The sequence below is a fragment of the Accipiter gentilis genome, chromosome 4 (assembly GCF_929443795.1).
Source record: "Accipiter gentilis chromosome 4, bAccGen1.1, whole genome shotgun sequence".
NCBI lineage: Eukaryota > Metazoa > Chordata > Aves > Accipitriformes > Accipitridae > Astur > Astur gentilis.
In genome coordinates, this window is record NC_064883.1 from 16,002,980 (window position 1) to 16,016,501 (window position 13,522).

Here is a 13,522-nt window from a genome sequence, read left to right on the forward strand (position 1 = left end):
AATCAGGATTATATGTGTGTGATATCATATATATCTCTCCTTAACAATACATTTATCAATTTTGTCTAGTTACTTCTACTTATACTATGAAATATATTACTTTAGGACCAGCAAGTCTCTGCCTATGCAGATAGATGGGGAACCTTGGATGCAAACCCCTTGCACGGTAAGGATACTGGGTATACCGGGGGTACTGGGATACTCTGGGAAGAGTGCTGAACAAAAAATACAGGAATTTTTAAATGAGTAACAAAAATTACAGTAGTCAGAAATATTAACTGATTTATTTACTTTCACTTCTTCAATGATAGAAACAGAATCTTTCAGTTTAAAAGACAACCATCGTCATCAGCTTTAATTCAATTTACTTAAGTAACATCTTCACACACTATTATATGGTTCAACACCCACTGCATTTTCAATTTATCATGCTGGGTTTTCCCCCACAGGTTAGGATGGAATAAAAAGACATTTATTTCAAAAGTTTGGAAAATACTCAAAGGGTGCAGTCCCAGCATCCCTTTACCCAATGTGATCATTTATTTATAATGATGTATCAGATTTATAGTCCATATTGCTGAGGAAGAGCCAATGTTAGTTTTGATGCTAAAGGGTATAAAGCAACAAATTATTCTTTAAAAATTTAGGAAGATTTTCCATTGTGCTTTTGAGAGTTCATATCAAGGATGTTTTATTGAAAGCTGAAGTCTGGACTGTGCTGATTGAATTATACAATAGAAGTAATACTTAAAAAATCCTTACAGTTTACAGGAGAAATGAAGGAAATTTAGTTTCTTGTTTCAGTGCCCACGCATATGAAGTGAGGGCAGGTAAACAGCAATTAAATGGGATGGGATGGGATGGGATGGGATGGGATAGGATAGGATAGGATAGGATAGGATAGGGAGGAGCTTGCTCACAGGAGGTTCTTTGAGTAACTGTTTACAGACAACACAAGGAAGGTGTGACTCTAAGAACTCTCCATTTTCATCTCTCTGATAAACTGTAGAGGCTAACCAAGCATTTGGAGAAGATATTGAAGAAATTTAAGCTCTTTATTGTTGAATGTAGTCTTAGTAGCATGTTTTAATATACAATTTTACTAATTTTGTTTTCCTAAATAAGACCCATGTTTTTAAGTAGGTGAATTGCTGTAGCCTTGCAGCTTGTAAGTATGACAAAACAGTAATGTGACAAGGAAGAAATCCCACTACAGATGGGAGTAATTCTCCAAACCAGGCTACTGGATCACTTTCATGAACTTTATGTCAGTAATAAAATTAAAGGCTACACAAAGAAGTAAAAAGGAGCACCTTCAGTAAGGTGTGGCAGCTGATAATGTGTAGGTTAGGATGAAATAAAAGGGTTGTGATAGTTCATGTTTGCCAGATACACCATAGTGTACAGCTGAACAGCAGGGAGAGTGCCTGAACTCAAATTCTCTGTTAAGTGCTCAGATGCTGCAATAAGAGGAGAACCATGTGAACACACACTGTGTGAAGGCAGAACAGTGGGGCTTTTACGAGATTTATTCCAGGAAACCTTTTGGAGTTAAGAGATATCATTATCTTTACCTCTTCTACAGCTATGGCTCAGTGCAGAGCAATAGTACTGAACCCAGCAGTTACATGTTCAAAAAAAAGACATGTAATTTTTCAGTTGCCAGATTACAGAAGAGAACTTACGGAAGGATGCTGGCAATAACGTGCTTTTTTGTCTTGATTGCTTGCTCTGTGCAAAATCCCTCCTATCTGATTGATAATGCTAGCAGAGGCTGCCTGCACGATTGAGGACAAACCTGGAAAAAGAGACAGTTCTTACATTTCAATTACTGCCTTGAGGAAACAGTAAATTATTACTGATAATTACCGCTGTCCAGTTGAAGTACCATTTTAAAGGGGATAGAAATGGCATATACTGTTCTGTGGAACCCATCCTTTTTGCTGTACCATTGTTAAGAGAACAGACTTTTTGTTACACAAGAAAAGCATACTGTTGAATGTATTTATTTCCTCTGAGAAGAAAATAGATGAACTATTTGTCTAGACTACTGTGCCTCTATGAATTTAGATACAGAATTATTATTTTATGTTATTTTATCCATTTTTTTTTTAGGAAACTTTTTTTCTCTGCTGGGGAGCTTAATGTATTTATTGTAATTGCTCCTTGCATTATAGTATATCTACCCTGCTCTATTTTCTACATCTTGGAAAGGAAAAAACATGTATGGTCCAACCTCTCCCCTCCCCACTAATTCTAACTACACTACAGTTTTTCCTTGAAGTTCTCTGCAAAGTAGCTAGGAATTCCTCCTGAGACAATGACAAAAGTGGATATTAGCTTTCTCTCAACCAAAGTTTAAGATTGGATTTCTAAGTGTGTGCTTCAGAGAGGTCTTTGTTTGGAAGCCAAAATGTATTTGATTACAAAAGTACCAGGATGATATCTCAGTGACGTGTATCCAAAACCAGAGTCCAAAAAAAATCATAAAATCAAAATAAATTCTTATGTGCAGCCAACTATGTAGCCAATTATTTGAACCTGCAATAACTCAAATTTCAGAAAAAAAAATGAGGAGACAAATATAAGAATCATGAGCTTTTGTCTTCTCTGGAGGCAAAACTGCAGCTTTCTCCCAAAATTACCTGAAAGCAAATGATTAATGACCATTTTTTAAATGTAAAAAAGTGTCACGATCAGATAAAGAAATCGATGAGTTTAGTTCCTTAGGAAACGTATGAGAGTTTGATTTTTCTTCTATTTCCCCCCTCTTAGGAAATTTCTTTCCCTAGCTCTTACAAGGAACCGAGGCTCATATACAGAGATGCTGGCACTCCTACATCATGCATTGAGACGTGGGGGGACATTCCTGTGCTACCTCTTGTTTCACATCAGGTTGCTGAGGGAAGGTGCTTACTAGTTTACTGGCTATATGGCTTTAAGGACAGAAGCTACTGTCTCCACACAGTACTGGCTTGCTTGGATATACCATCTCACTAGTTCTAGGGGAGAGACCCCTGCACCTTGTTGTGTTGCAGAGGTTGTGTACATCGGACACAGCAGCTGAGTCTCAAGTTTTTGATTCTTTGGTACTCCAGCCAGAAAGCTATTTTTTAAAAAAAAAAAAAGATTGCTATCCCTCCTTCTCTAGCTGTCTTTTAGAAGGTTGAAATAACACGTTTTATTTTGGTATGATCATCTCCGGAACTTCAGTGTCATCGAAGTTCAGTAGTTTTATGGACTGACCTATAAAAATTACAGAGACTAAGTGAGAAATAAATTTATACAATTGGCAGGTATTGAATCAACCCTGGCCCAAGGTGCAAGTGGTTAAGCTCAGATGTCCTCCTCTGTTTCTGCTTCAGATTTTGATACAAATTAGAGTATTTTTCAAGTGACTTTTCAAGAAATCAACTTCAACCTGATCAAAATTCTCCTGCTATTGTGTTACGCATATTAAGGAAAACAAGTTCTGCATCAGATCCCTGTTATGTATGGGATGCAGGCTGCACATGCAGGCTTGGAAGTTTATTTCCTCTTGAGGGAATCAACAAGTTTATCTTTGCTACTTCTCCATTCTGACTGGAAAAAAGTTCTATACAAGTAGCATGACTTGCTGACAGCTGTCCCCTCTCATGCATATAGAGATCATGTTCCCCCAAAATGACAGTGTGGACTATAAGAAAACACTGTGGGATGCAATAGACAATGCAGTGATTCCCCAGAAGCTGTGATTTGTGATTTTTCATTCCTGCTATCAGTTTTAGTACTTAAGAAATTGTCATGTGCTTATTTTTAACTTCTGTTATGATCTCCTATTGCACACACACATAGCCTCCCTAGATGAGAGCAGGAATGTGTTCCTGTAGGTCCTGTGCATACTTAGAAATGTGAATGGCTTGGTCTAAAGATCTGTCATCCAGAATTATTCACTATGTTGAACACATGCAGGCTGCAGTGTCTGACAAAGTCACTCTGCTCTGGTATAATAAGATGCAGAATTTGAACATCAAATTCTATTGTTTTCACTGTTTTTTATAGAAGAGTCTTTGAGAGGAGGAAAGATGATAATGTTAATATTATGTTAAACATCTCGTCTGATTAGCTGAAGAGGAAATTCTATCAGAGCTCTCCCAGACAAATATAGCAACATGAAAGATATCTATGGTTTTACCTGATCTCCAAACAGGTCATTAATAGTAATGAAACTTCAAAGACTCTCAAGCTAATTCAATAAACTTCTAGCTTTAGCCATCAGGATTTTTTTTTAAAGAAACATAATCTTTCAATTTAACTACATAAATTATTAGCATTGTTTTGAAAAAATCCATAAGAATATTCCATCTTAATTAGAAGTAACTGTGATTTCAGGTCTTTCATCTATTCCTGACTTGGTTGGCGTCATATCTGAAAGAGTGTCAAGCTGCTAGCAACGTTAAATAAAAGTAGAAGACAGAAATGTCTATAGAAGATGCAAGAATATTGCCGAAGTGGAGGAACAAAAATGAAAATCCGTAGCCAGAGCCCACCTAATGGTCGGCCAGAAATATAATTTCATAGACATCTGAAACACATAGTATTTTTAGAATTATTTACTGATAGGAATACTTGTAGTAAGCCATTTAATAATGGCACTCAGAAATAATATTTTAAAATATTATCATTTGAATGCACCCTAAAAATAAATTTTGAATGAATGAATGGTTCCTTTGTAGCCTTTCCTTTAGTCCCCAGAGATATGCTGAGCCTGAGCACAGAGGTCCTAGTGAAGTCCTACCTTTGTAGTTAAATCCAGAGAGAAACAAGAACTAAAAACAAAAAAAAAACCCTTTTACTAATAATCACTATACACCAGGGCTGGGTAAGAAAACTAAAAGAGAGTCACAGATTTGCTTTTATGTAGATCCACATGAAGAAGCTGCAGCTGTATTCTAGACTCCGTCTGTAAAGTATCTTCTTTCCATGTCACTGAATGTAGTATTTTCTTATCAGTTGTTCATAAGGGGAGAATTTAAACTTTTGTGTCTGCCTCTTTAAAGCAAAGAGGAACTGGGTCCTAGATATGGTGGCTGATTTTAGTAGAATATTAGACAATTAGTACATAGTTAACCCATAAATGGAAGTCAATCGCTAGAAAAAGGTTTTGGTGTTATACTAAAATGCTGCATTTTTTTCCCTTACGAGCAACAATGTGCATGCATTTCTGTTTCGAGGCCAGAGTGATTTATTGAGTTTCTAATAGTTTATTTTGCAGCTGGGCATTATTTTTTGTGCTCACAGGTACACTGCATGTTAATTAGTTTTGTTTACCTATGCATATTTTTCCTTAAATTCACAACAGTAGTTTTTGTAATTGACAAAGCAATTTACTGCATGTGTGCTTTCTGCACCCCACACAAATGCTCTATCATGTAATGCACCTTTCTTTCCAGTTCAGATTGTTAAGAAAAGAATTAGTTGTGACTAATTGCCAATTAATTTGCAGTGGTTTTAGGGATGAGGGGGGAAAAACAATTGCACCTACTAATTAAAATTTAAAATATTCCAAAGTGTCATCTTTAGGTGTCTGTGGAATACATAATTTCCATTTTAGTTCTGCACTGGATCTGTAACAACCCTGAGCTTGACAGCTCTATTAATTTAAAACCTCAGTGATACCTATTAGTACAAAACATGAAAAAAATGCCATTAATCATTTATTTTAATTTTGCAGCTCTGTCATTTTCTCGGTATGTTTAAAAATTATGATGACACCATAATGTTTTCCAATCTACCTGTGTGAAGGGGAAACGGATCACACTACTTAGGAGAGAGACTAGAGTATATTATTAGAGCTTAATTAATGCCAAACTGATTAGATTTGATTGCGCTTTGCACAATAATATTGTTAAGACATTTATTTAAAAGATGTGTTGTGTAACGCTATATTTAAAACAACTGGTCTAGATCTGAAGAGATTTGGGCCAAAATACCACATAATGCAAGTCACAGGTTAATTTTGTTTAGTACTGCCTACATTCTATAGGTCTTATTCATCACCTATGGGAAGATAAAAGTTTTTGGTACTCCTGTGATATAGAGGTATCGCATCGCTCCATTTCCCGTAAGGGCAGCAGCATATGGACATCTAGACTGTGGGAAAATGCTCATACCTTCAAAACTACCAACATCCAAACCCCACTGATAGCATGGAACAAAGTGACTGTAAACTAATAGTTCTAACCTACTAAGTTTTTTCTGTCAGTTTTTCCTCTCTGTCCTTAAAATACAGGGTTTCTTTCTTTAACATTAATTGAAATATTATAAGGAGAGTTGATTTATCTCTGTTTCCAGTTTTCTCTTCTCATTCAGCATTTTAGTTAGTACCTGTACTTATAGCACCATGTTCTGTCTTAGTAGTAAATATTTAGGCATTCTGTGAAGTCAGGAACATGTAGGTAACCAGCACATACTGCAGAAAAAGGAGTATGAAAGCAAAACTGATTGACCTAAAAGATACAGTTATCACACTAAAATTACTCATACCCACTGCATTTCATTTAGTGGGTGCATTGTACTAATGCGCCTTCAAGGCATATTTTGAAACTCCGTCCTGCTCCTGAGACAAATAAATGTCTGGTTTATGCATTTATAAATGTCTTTAGTATCACAAATTCAGGTATCTCCTTTATCAGAAAATTTGCTATCAACAAATAGGGAGCAATTACCATCTCTTCTTTTAAGAATTATGCTCTTTTTTAATTAGATCTGGTGTTCCTTCCCACAAATACATCATTGGACACACTTTCTAACATGGGAAAGGTGATTTTGGAATTGCAAATGCAGTATTTTTCTGCTAAACCTATTTACTAGGTACACCAGCCCTTTAAATTTTTGTGATCATGTGTAGCATTCGCTACATATCCAGGTGCCACGATCGGATCACTGGTCGACCCGGACCAGGGAAAGAGACAGATAACACACGTGGTGTGAGCGCCAACTGCCGCCTTTTATTGCGCAGTTAATTCCTTTTATACCAACAAGGGCAGGCGGGGTTACAGGTGTGTCATAGGGCTGTGACTAACCCTCCATCTTTCCGTGACATCGCGAGATCTTCCGAACGCCAAACCCTACAATCATGAACTCATAGGATAAAATCTTGGCATCAGTTAGTGAATGAGAGTTTTGCCCTTGGCTTCAACAGTTTGAGTTTAGCCTATAAAGTTGTGTATCAGGCTTATAAAAAAAAATCCATGATATCTTAGCAATTCATATGGCTATATACTTTCCCCCTAAATGGAATTTTATTTCCTCATTTTGCCTATTTTCAAATATAAATTTGTGCCAAATATGCCAAATAGAAGGGGGTTTTCCCCCAGCAGCCCTTCAGGCACTCCCCTAATTTATGTTTAGAATGTCCTCCATATTTTCTGTAAATTATTATATATTTTCAATAAAACTGAATTTTTATTCTGGAAAATAAAAAATTATTTTCCAGAATTTCATAGTAATTTGTATGAGTAAGTTTGTCAGGATATCATCAGTTCCTAAAAATGTGTTAAGCTAGGGTTTCAGCTTTTGGGATTTTTGTCTGACCAATCTATTTTTCTCATGTGTGTAAATCACAGATTCACCTAGGAAAAATGAAAAACAAAAATTTAATGGGTATTATTTAAAGCTTTTATAATTCTGCTTCTACTAAAAAAGACATGAGGTTCCTTGCTGAATGAAAGAGAAACTGAAAGGTAAAAATTAGTCTTTAGACACTCCATGTGCACGCACACGGAATCTATATAGAGCTATAAGTAGTGATTTCTTTATTTTTAACTAAGCTAAATCTTGGTTGCTTGTAATCAAAGATTTTTCTCTTTTTTTTTTTTTTTTTTTTTTTTGTCCATTTCAGTCTCCCATACAGCACTTTCAGTGTTCAGTCCTACTTTCATCTAGAACACTATTTCTCTTTCTGAGACATTTAGTGCTGCTTCCCATCTCAAAGTGTGTACTGTCACTTGTCACCCAAACTCACAGCACCAACTCTGGCAGCACTGCCAGTATGAAAACAGAAGCAGAATTGAGAGTCCAGGGCAGAAATGCATTGCCTGAAAGTCTTGATGTCCTGGTTTCAGCTGGGACAGAGTTAACTGTCTTGCTAGTAGCTGGTACAGTGCTATGTTTTGAGTTCAGTATGTGAAGAATGTTGATAACACCGATGTTTTCAGTTGTTGCTCAGCAGTGTTTAGACTAAAGTCAAGGATTTTTCAGCTTCTGATGCCCAGCCAGCAAGAAAGCTGGAGGGGCACAAGAAGTTGGCACAGGACACAGCCAGGGCACCTGACCCAAACTGGCCAACGGCGTATTCCATACCATGGGACGTCCCATCTAGTTTAGGAACTGGGAAGTGGGGGTGGGGAATCGCCGCTCGGGGACTGGCTGGGTGTCGGTCGGCGGGTGGTGAGCAATTGCCCTGCGCATCATTTGTACGTTCCAATCCTTTTATTACTGCTGTTGTCATTTTATTAGTGTTGTTGTTGTTGGTTTCTTCTTTTCTGTTCTGTTGGGCCATTCTTATCTCAACCCACCAGTTTTGCTTCTTTTTCCCGATTTTCTCCCTCATCCCACTGGGTGGGGAGGGGGAGGGGCAGGCGGCTGCGTGGTGCTTGGTTGCTGGCTGGGGTTAAACCACGACACTTGAGAAAGACAAAATTAGCCTGTTTCAGGCAAGGTAGTGCAATGGTCCAGTGTGTATTACAAACATACTGATCTCTTTTTTATCACCCAAAGATAAGATTTTTTAATCTTTTTTTTTTTCACCAGGAGAATAAGGAATAAATGGTTATCATTGTTAACCAATGCAATGTTAACATCCACTACCATGCATAAGTAAAAAAAATATACCTTAAGTTTACACTTTATTTTTGTATTTTCAGAGTGTAAAATATATTTTACTCCACTGGAATTGTGCCAATTTACAACAGTTGAAAATATGTCTTGGAGAAATGCATATAGGACTCCATCCCCATGCGCATGAGTGGTTAATCATGTTCAGGCATCTTAGCTGATCTCAGCTTATAGGATACAACATACTGAAGAGGTCATGGTCTCTGAAACAGATGGCTCAAGCCAAAAAAGAACATTACAAATGATAAACATTTTCTCAATATGTAATTGCATTCATCTTCAGCAGCATTGAACAGCCCCAGTCCAACACGCAATCTGTATGGGGTCTCAGGATTACCTCACCTCTTCATACTAGAGCCGTCTTTTGAGCTTTGCTCTTTCATTCATTTTAAGATGGAATTACTATGATTTATCTCTGAAAGGAAACTCTGAGGCCATTCCTACTGCCACATCATGGCCAAATCTTGCAATAAACCGAACCCTTATGACTCTCAAAAAATTCACTCACAGCAGCTGCAGATTACTTCATGTATTGATCCTCAGGATCAGGTTGATGTCATCACTGTTCCTGAGTCCCAAAATATGTCTTATGAAGCATGTTAAAGTTACAAAAATCCTTGAGGCGATTTTCCAGGATCAGATCATCAGCTGATATGAAGTGACATCGATGGAATAATGCCAATTTACCCCAACTACAGATTTGGCTTCCAAAGTGGTGCCTGAAGCAGAATTTCTCATGAGAAAATATGTTGATACCAGTCTTTGAAAGTGAGAGTTATTATCCGTGTGAAATTAATCTAGGTTGCCAAAAAAACCCTGTATGCTAAATTTGATACTAATGAACAATGTTGACAAAAAGAGGTCATGGATGAAATTTTAGACTGATGAACTAAGGTGGCATGGAAATGAGCATTTGGAGAGTAAAGTAAAGGCTCTAACAGAGTTAAACCAACCCACTGATTCTGTTGAGATTTTTATGTTTCTGTCTCCTCATATTGGAAAGTAAATTTCCACCCCAAGAAATGTCCTGATCTATATTTTAATGAGCCTCTGCACGTGACATACATTTTTTGTTTCATTACTATTAGTGAATGACAAGTGAAGGATATTCATTTTAACTTGAAAATGTCAGGTATGCACTTCAAGAGATATATTTTTCCAGTTTTTAATGAGGTGGTGTTTCTTTTTGAAAGAAATACCCATCTCTGATGTGGGTACTATGCAGGTGACAACTGATATTTAATAAGTGATGGTTCTTGTATTAGTCGTAGTTCACTAAAGAAAATGTCTCGGATTGCTTTTGAAAAACTCTTAGCGTCACTAGCCCAAAGGCAAGATGTGACCTTTTTATTACATAATGAGAATCATTTATTATCTTACAATGTATCTTAAAGTCACAGACAAAATGCCACTTTGATAATTGCTTTCAATTAGCTTTGAGCATAGCATACATTCATAAAATGTCTTCTCTAATTTAGACTTGAATTAGAGAAAATTGCAGACATAATCTACTTTAAGGTTGTCTCATTTAAGGTGATTCGTAGTTTTATATCAAAGAAATCAAAACGGGTGGCTTTAGAGCAGTCCTACAAAGTGTTTTAAATAGTCTTTTCAATATTTGAGTGTATTCTATTAACAGTTAATTAACAAATTAGAATGCTAGTTCATCTTTTTTGACCTTTTTTGTGTATTAACTTTTGACTTTCATTCATAATGATTATTTTGAAATTAAGCAGTGGCCTGTGTTAAAAGAGAAGTACAACTTGATTTGATGTATAAATAAAGCATACAAAGACATAGCTCATATCTTAATCGGCAACAGCTTGGTCTGTCAGCATGTATGTCCTTTCCAACTTTTAAATCCTTATTCATCTTGTAATATGTAAAATATTCAACAGCAAGCAATAAATCCCACACTCAAAAAGTAAAATCACATATTGGCATGTATTTTATTGCATATGATTTTTAATATTGGTTGCTTGTATAATTTAAAGTATTTGTGGAAACAATGATTACACATAGATTGGTTTACCACATATGTAACCTCACTTATAAAAAATACAGGTATTTTCCTTTCATTTTTGATTAAATTAAGAAGGTTTGGAAGTTGCATACAAAGATAATTCAGGCATCTCAGATACTTGGAATTGAACTAACTCAAGGGTTAACTCTGTTTTTCTTCTTTCTTCCCCCAGATAAAAATTACTCACAAGAACCAAGCCCCCATGTTGATGGGACCTCCTCCAAAAACTGGTCTTTTCTCTTCCATCATCAAAAGAACAAGGAACCACAGCAAGGAATAAGCCTATGTAGTTTAGTTTTTAGAAAACCAATTAGCTTTGTTGGGCTTTGGAATATTTATGCTGGAAATCTTTCAAGAATTTTAGAATATCTTTTACTTGCAAAATCATGGATTTTGGTTTAACAGTTTCTGTAACTGAGCTAATGTAAAACTATGCTACTAGAAAAAAATATTGTCACGGTTTTGTAGGCATTTTGCATGATGAAAGCAGATGTTTACATAAAGTGATACAGCATATTTTTTGTTGCATGCGTTACCATTTACTAATCTATGGGCTAGTTCTGCCATGGAATATGGGAAGAGAATGCCATGGGTAATTTGATTTTTTTCTCTTTTCCATCTCAACTTTTTCAGCTAGAATGATCATATGCCATAGGTTCAATAGTATCTCTTGAATCAAACATCTTCACATCAATAGCCAATTAGACCTGTTTCAGAGTAAAGTTTATTACAGGTCTCATTAACCTGTACTTTTAGTTTATAATTTCTTTCTACCCTGAGAATATTTTAATTCAGCTAAGCATTAAAATCTTATATCTTATTCTGATAACTCCTATGTATGTGAGTAACTGTACCTGCTGAAAACATCTTACAACGTGTGCAGTATTCAAGTGATCATGATTACCTTTGTATAAGTTTTTGTATGATTGGAAGTCAGTGCAAGTTTGAGCAAAAACTATAAGGCTAAGGAGATCATGCTCAGAGTGAAGATAATACTTGCAAAACTAGCCATCAGTGTTGTTTGTTGAAACACTAGAATTTTTTTAATGAGCAATACATCTCTGTAACATGGCAAACTTTAAATCATTCTCCATATTGACCGATAGCATAGTGCATATGCACACAAATAACCAAAGCTCATGCCTAATAAAGTGCATTTCCCACCAAAGATTTAGTGAAGGATGCTTCAGAGAAATGGGTTAATGCATAATTAATCAAGTTCACTGGGGTAGACTCACTTCTGAAAATTTACAGTTCTTTTGATTATGTTGGCAATGTCCAGACAAATGATGAGGTAGGAAAAAACATTAAATTAATTGTGAGTAAATACTCACTTTTCGTTTGTTTCATAAACTGATAGGTAAAGACACATACTCTAAATATTGAGACATAGACACATACTCTAAATATTGGAAAATTAAACTTATATCTAATTTTGTTGTCATTATTATTTATAAATTTATGCCATCCATAATTTACTCAGCCCCTAAATTAATCTCTTAAGGAAAGCATAAACTGTTATCTATTCCCCTTTTGTAGTCTGCTGTCTGGAATCAAAACATTTCTTATCATAAATTTTGGGGAGGCAGTTGCTCAGGTTTTTACTTTCTTAGCCCTCTGAGAGACTTCCTAACAGCTTAGAAATCATAATACAGGGATTTGTCTGAGGTTTGCACAGCACTGTCTAATGTTGAAGGGAAGTCCAAGAATGGCAACTTTTTTCAGTCTTGCATATTAACAGTCTCAATCAAAACTTTTTGTGCAGTCTTAACATTGTTCAGAGTGATCTCCTTCTCAGCTCTGCATGTCTTAAGTTCTCAGAGACTTCATCAAAAAACAAACAAGGAAAAAAATAAAACTTTGCTTGAAATGCATGATTTCCCATTTTTATCTAGACTTTAAAATGTTAATGATTTATTAAATCTATTTTTCTATTGATTCATTCATCCATTAAAAAAATAGTACTTCATCATTCTGTAGTGCACGGTACTGTGCATGTGTTTAAATAAAGTTACTATCATTGTTCCTCAGTATAAGAAATCAACAGAGTCCTAATTTATATAATAGACACTGAAATAAAAGTCAGTATATAGTTGGTAAGGATTATGTCTTTGAAATATACAGAATGTGTTCTGTAAACATTAGGAGGTAAATACCAATTAATGTTATGTTCAGCATTAGGTGGAGAAATACGAGGGCAATTAATTGCTAAAATTAAGATCTCGTAATTCCCCATTATTGGGTCCAGTGGTGTTGACAATCACAGTTGCCGTAGGAGTAAACTCATATTTTTCCTGTGCATTGCAAACACACACCCAGCGAAGCATTTGATGCACTTCTTAAATGCAAGCATACATAAGTATAGAGCAAAAGATATTTGCAAAAAGAAGGAACTTGCTGACATAATATTACATAAAGTGTACATTGGTTTTATGAAATTATGGTTACAGGTGATAAATATTTTCACATAACTTGACATAGGATTTTCTACTAATGCTCTCAACTTTTTGTGGCAAAAATGTGTTTAACAATAATATATAATGTGCTCTATGATTATCTCATGAACATTGTAACTCTGAAAACAAATAAAATTATACATAAGCTATTATTTAATGATGTATG

The 13,522-nt window shown here is 35.7% G+C and overlaps 1 protein-coding gene across 8 annotated transcripts in view; it reads left to right on the forward strand.

Annotated features, from left to right (window-relative positions):
- The window catches only part of DGKB (diacylglycerol kinase beta), a 370,440-nt gene extending 357,484 nt beyond the window's left edge, over positions 1 to 12,956 (forward strand). For all 8 annotated transcript variants that reach the window (XM_049798232.1, XM_049798231.1, XM_049798230.1 and 5 more), the window contains 2 exons: positions 106 to 166; positions 11,073 to 12,956. In XM_049798232.1, coding sequence (XP_049654189.1) covers positions 106 to 166; positions 11,073 to 11,180 — 169 coding nt within the window. In that variant the 3' untranslated portion in view covers positions 11,181 to 12,956. The remainder of the gene's footprint in view (positions 1 to 105; positions 167 to 11,072) is intronic.
- The last annotated feature ends 566 nt before the right edge of the window (positions 12,957 to 13,522 follow it).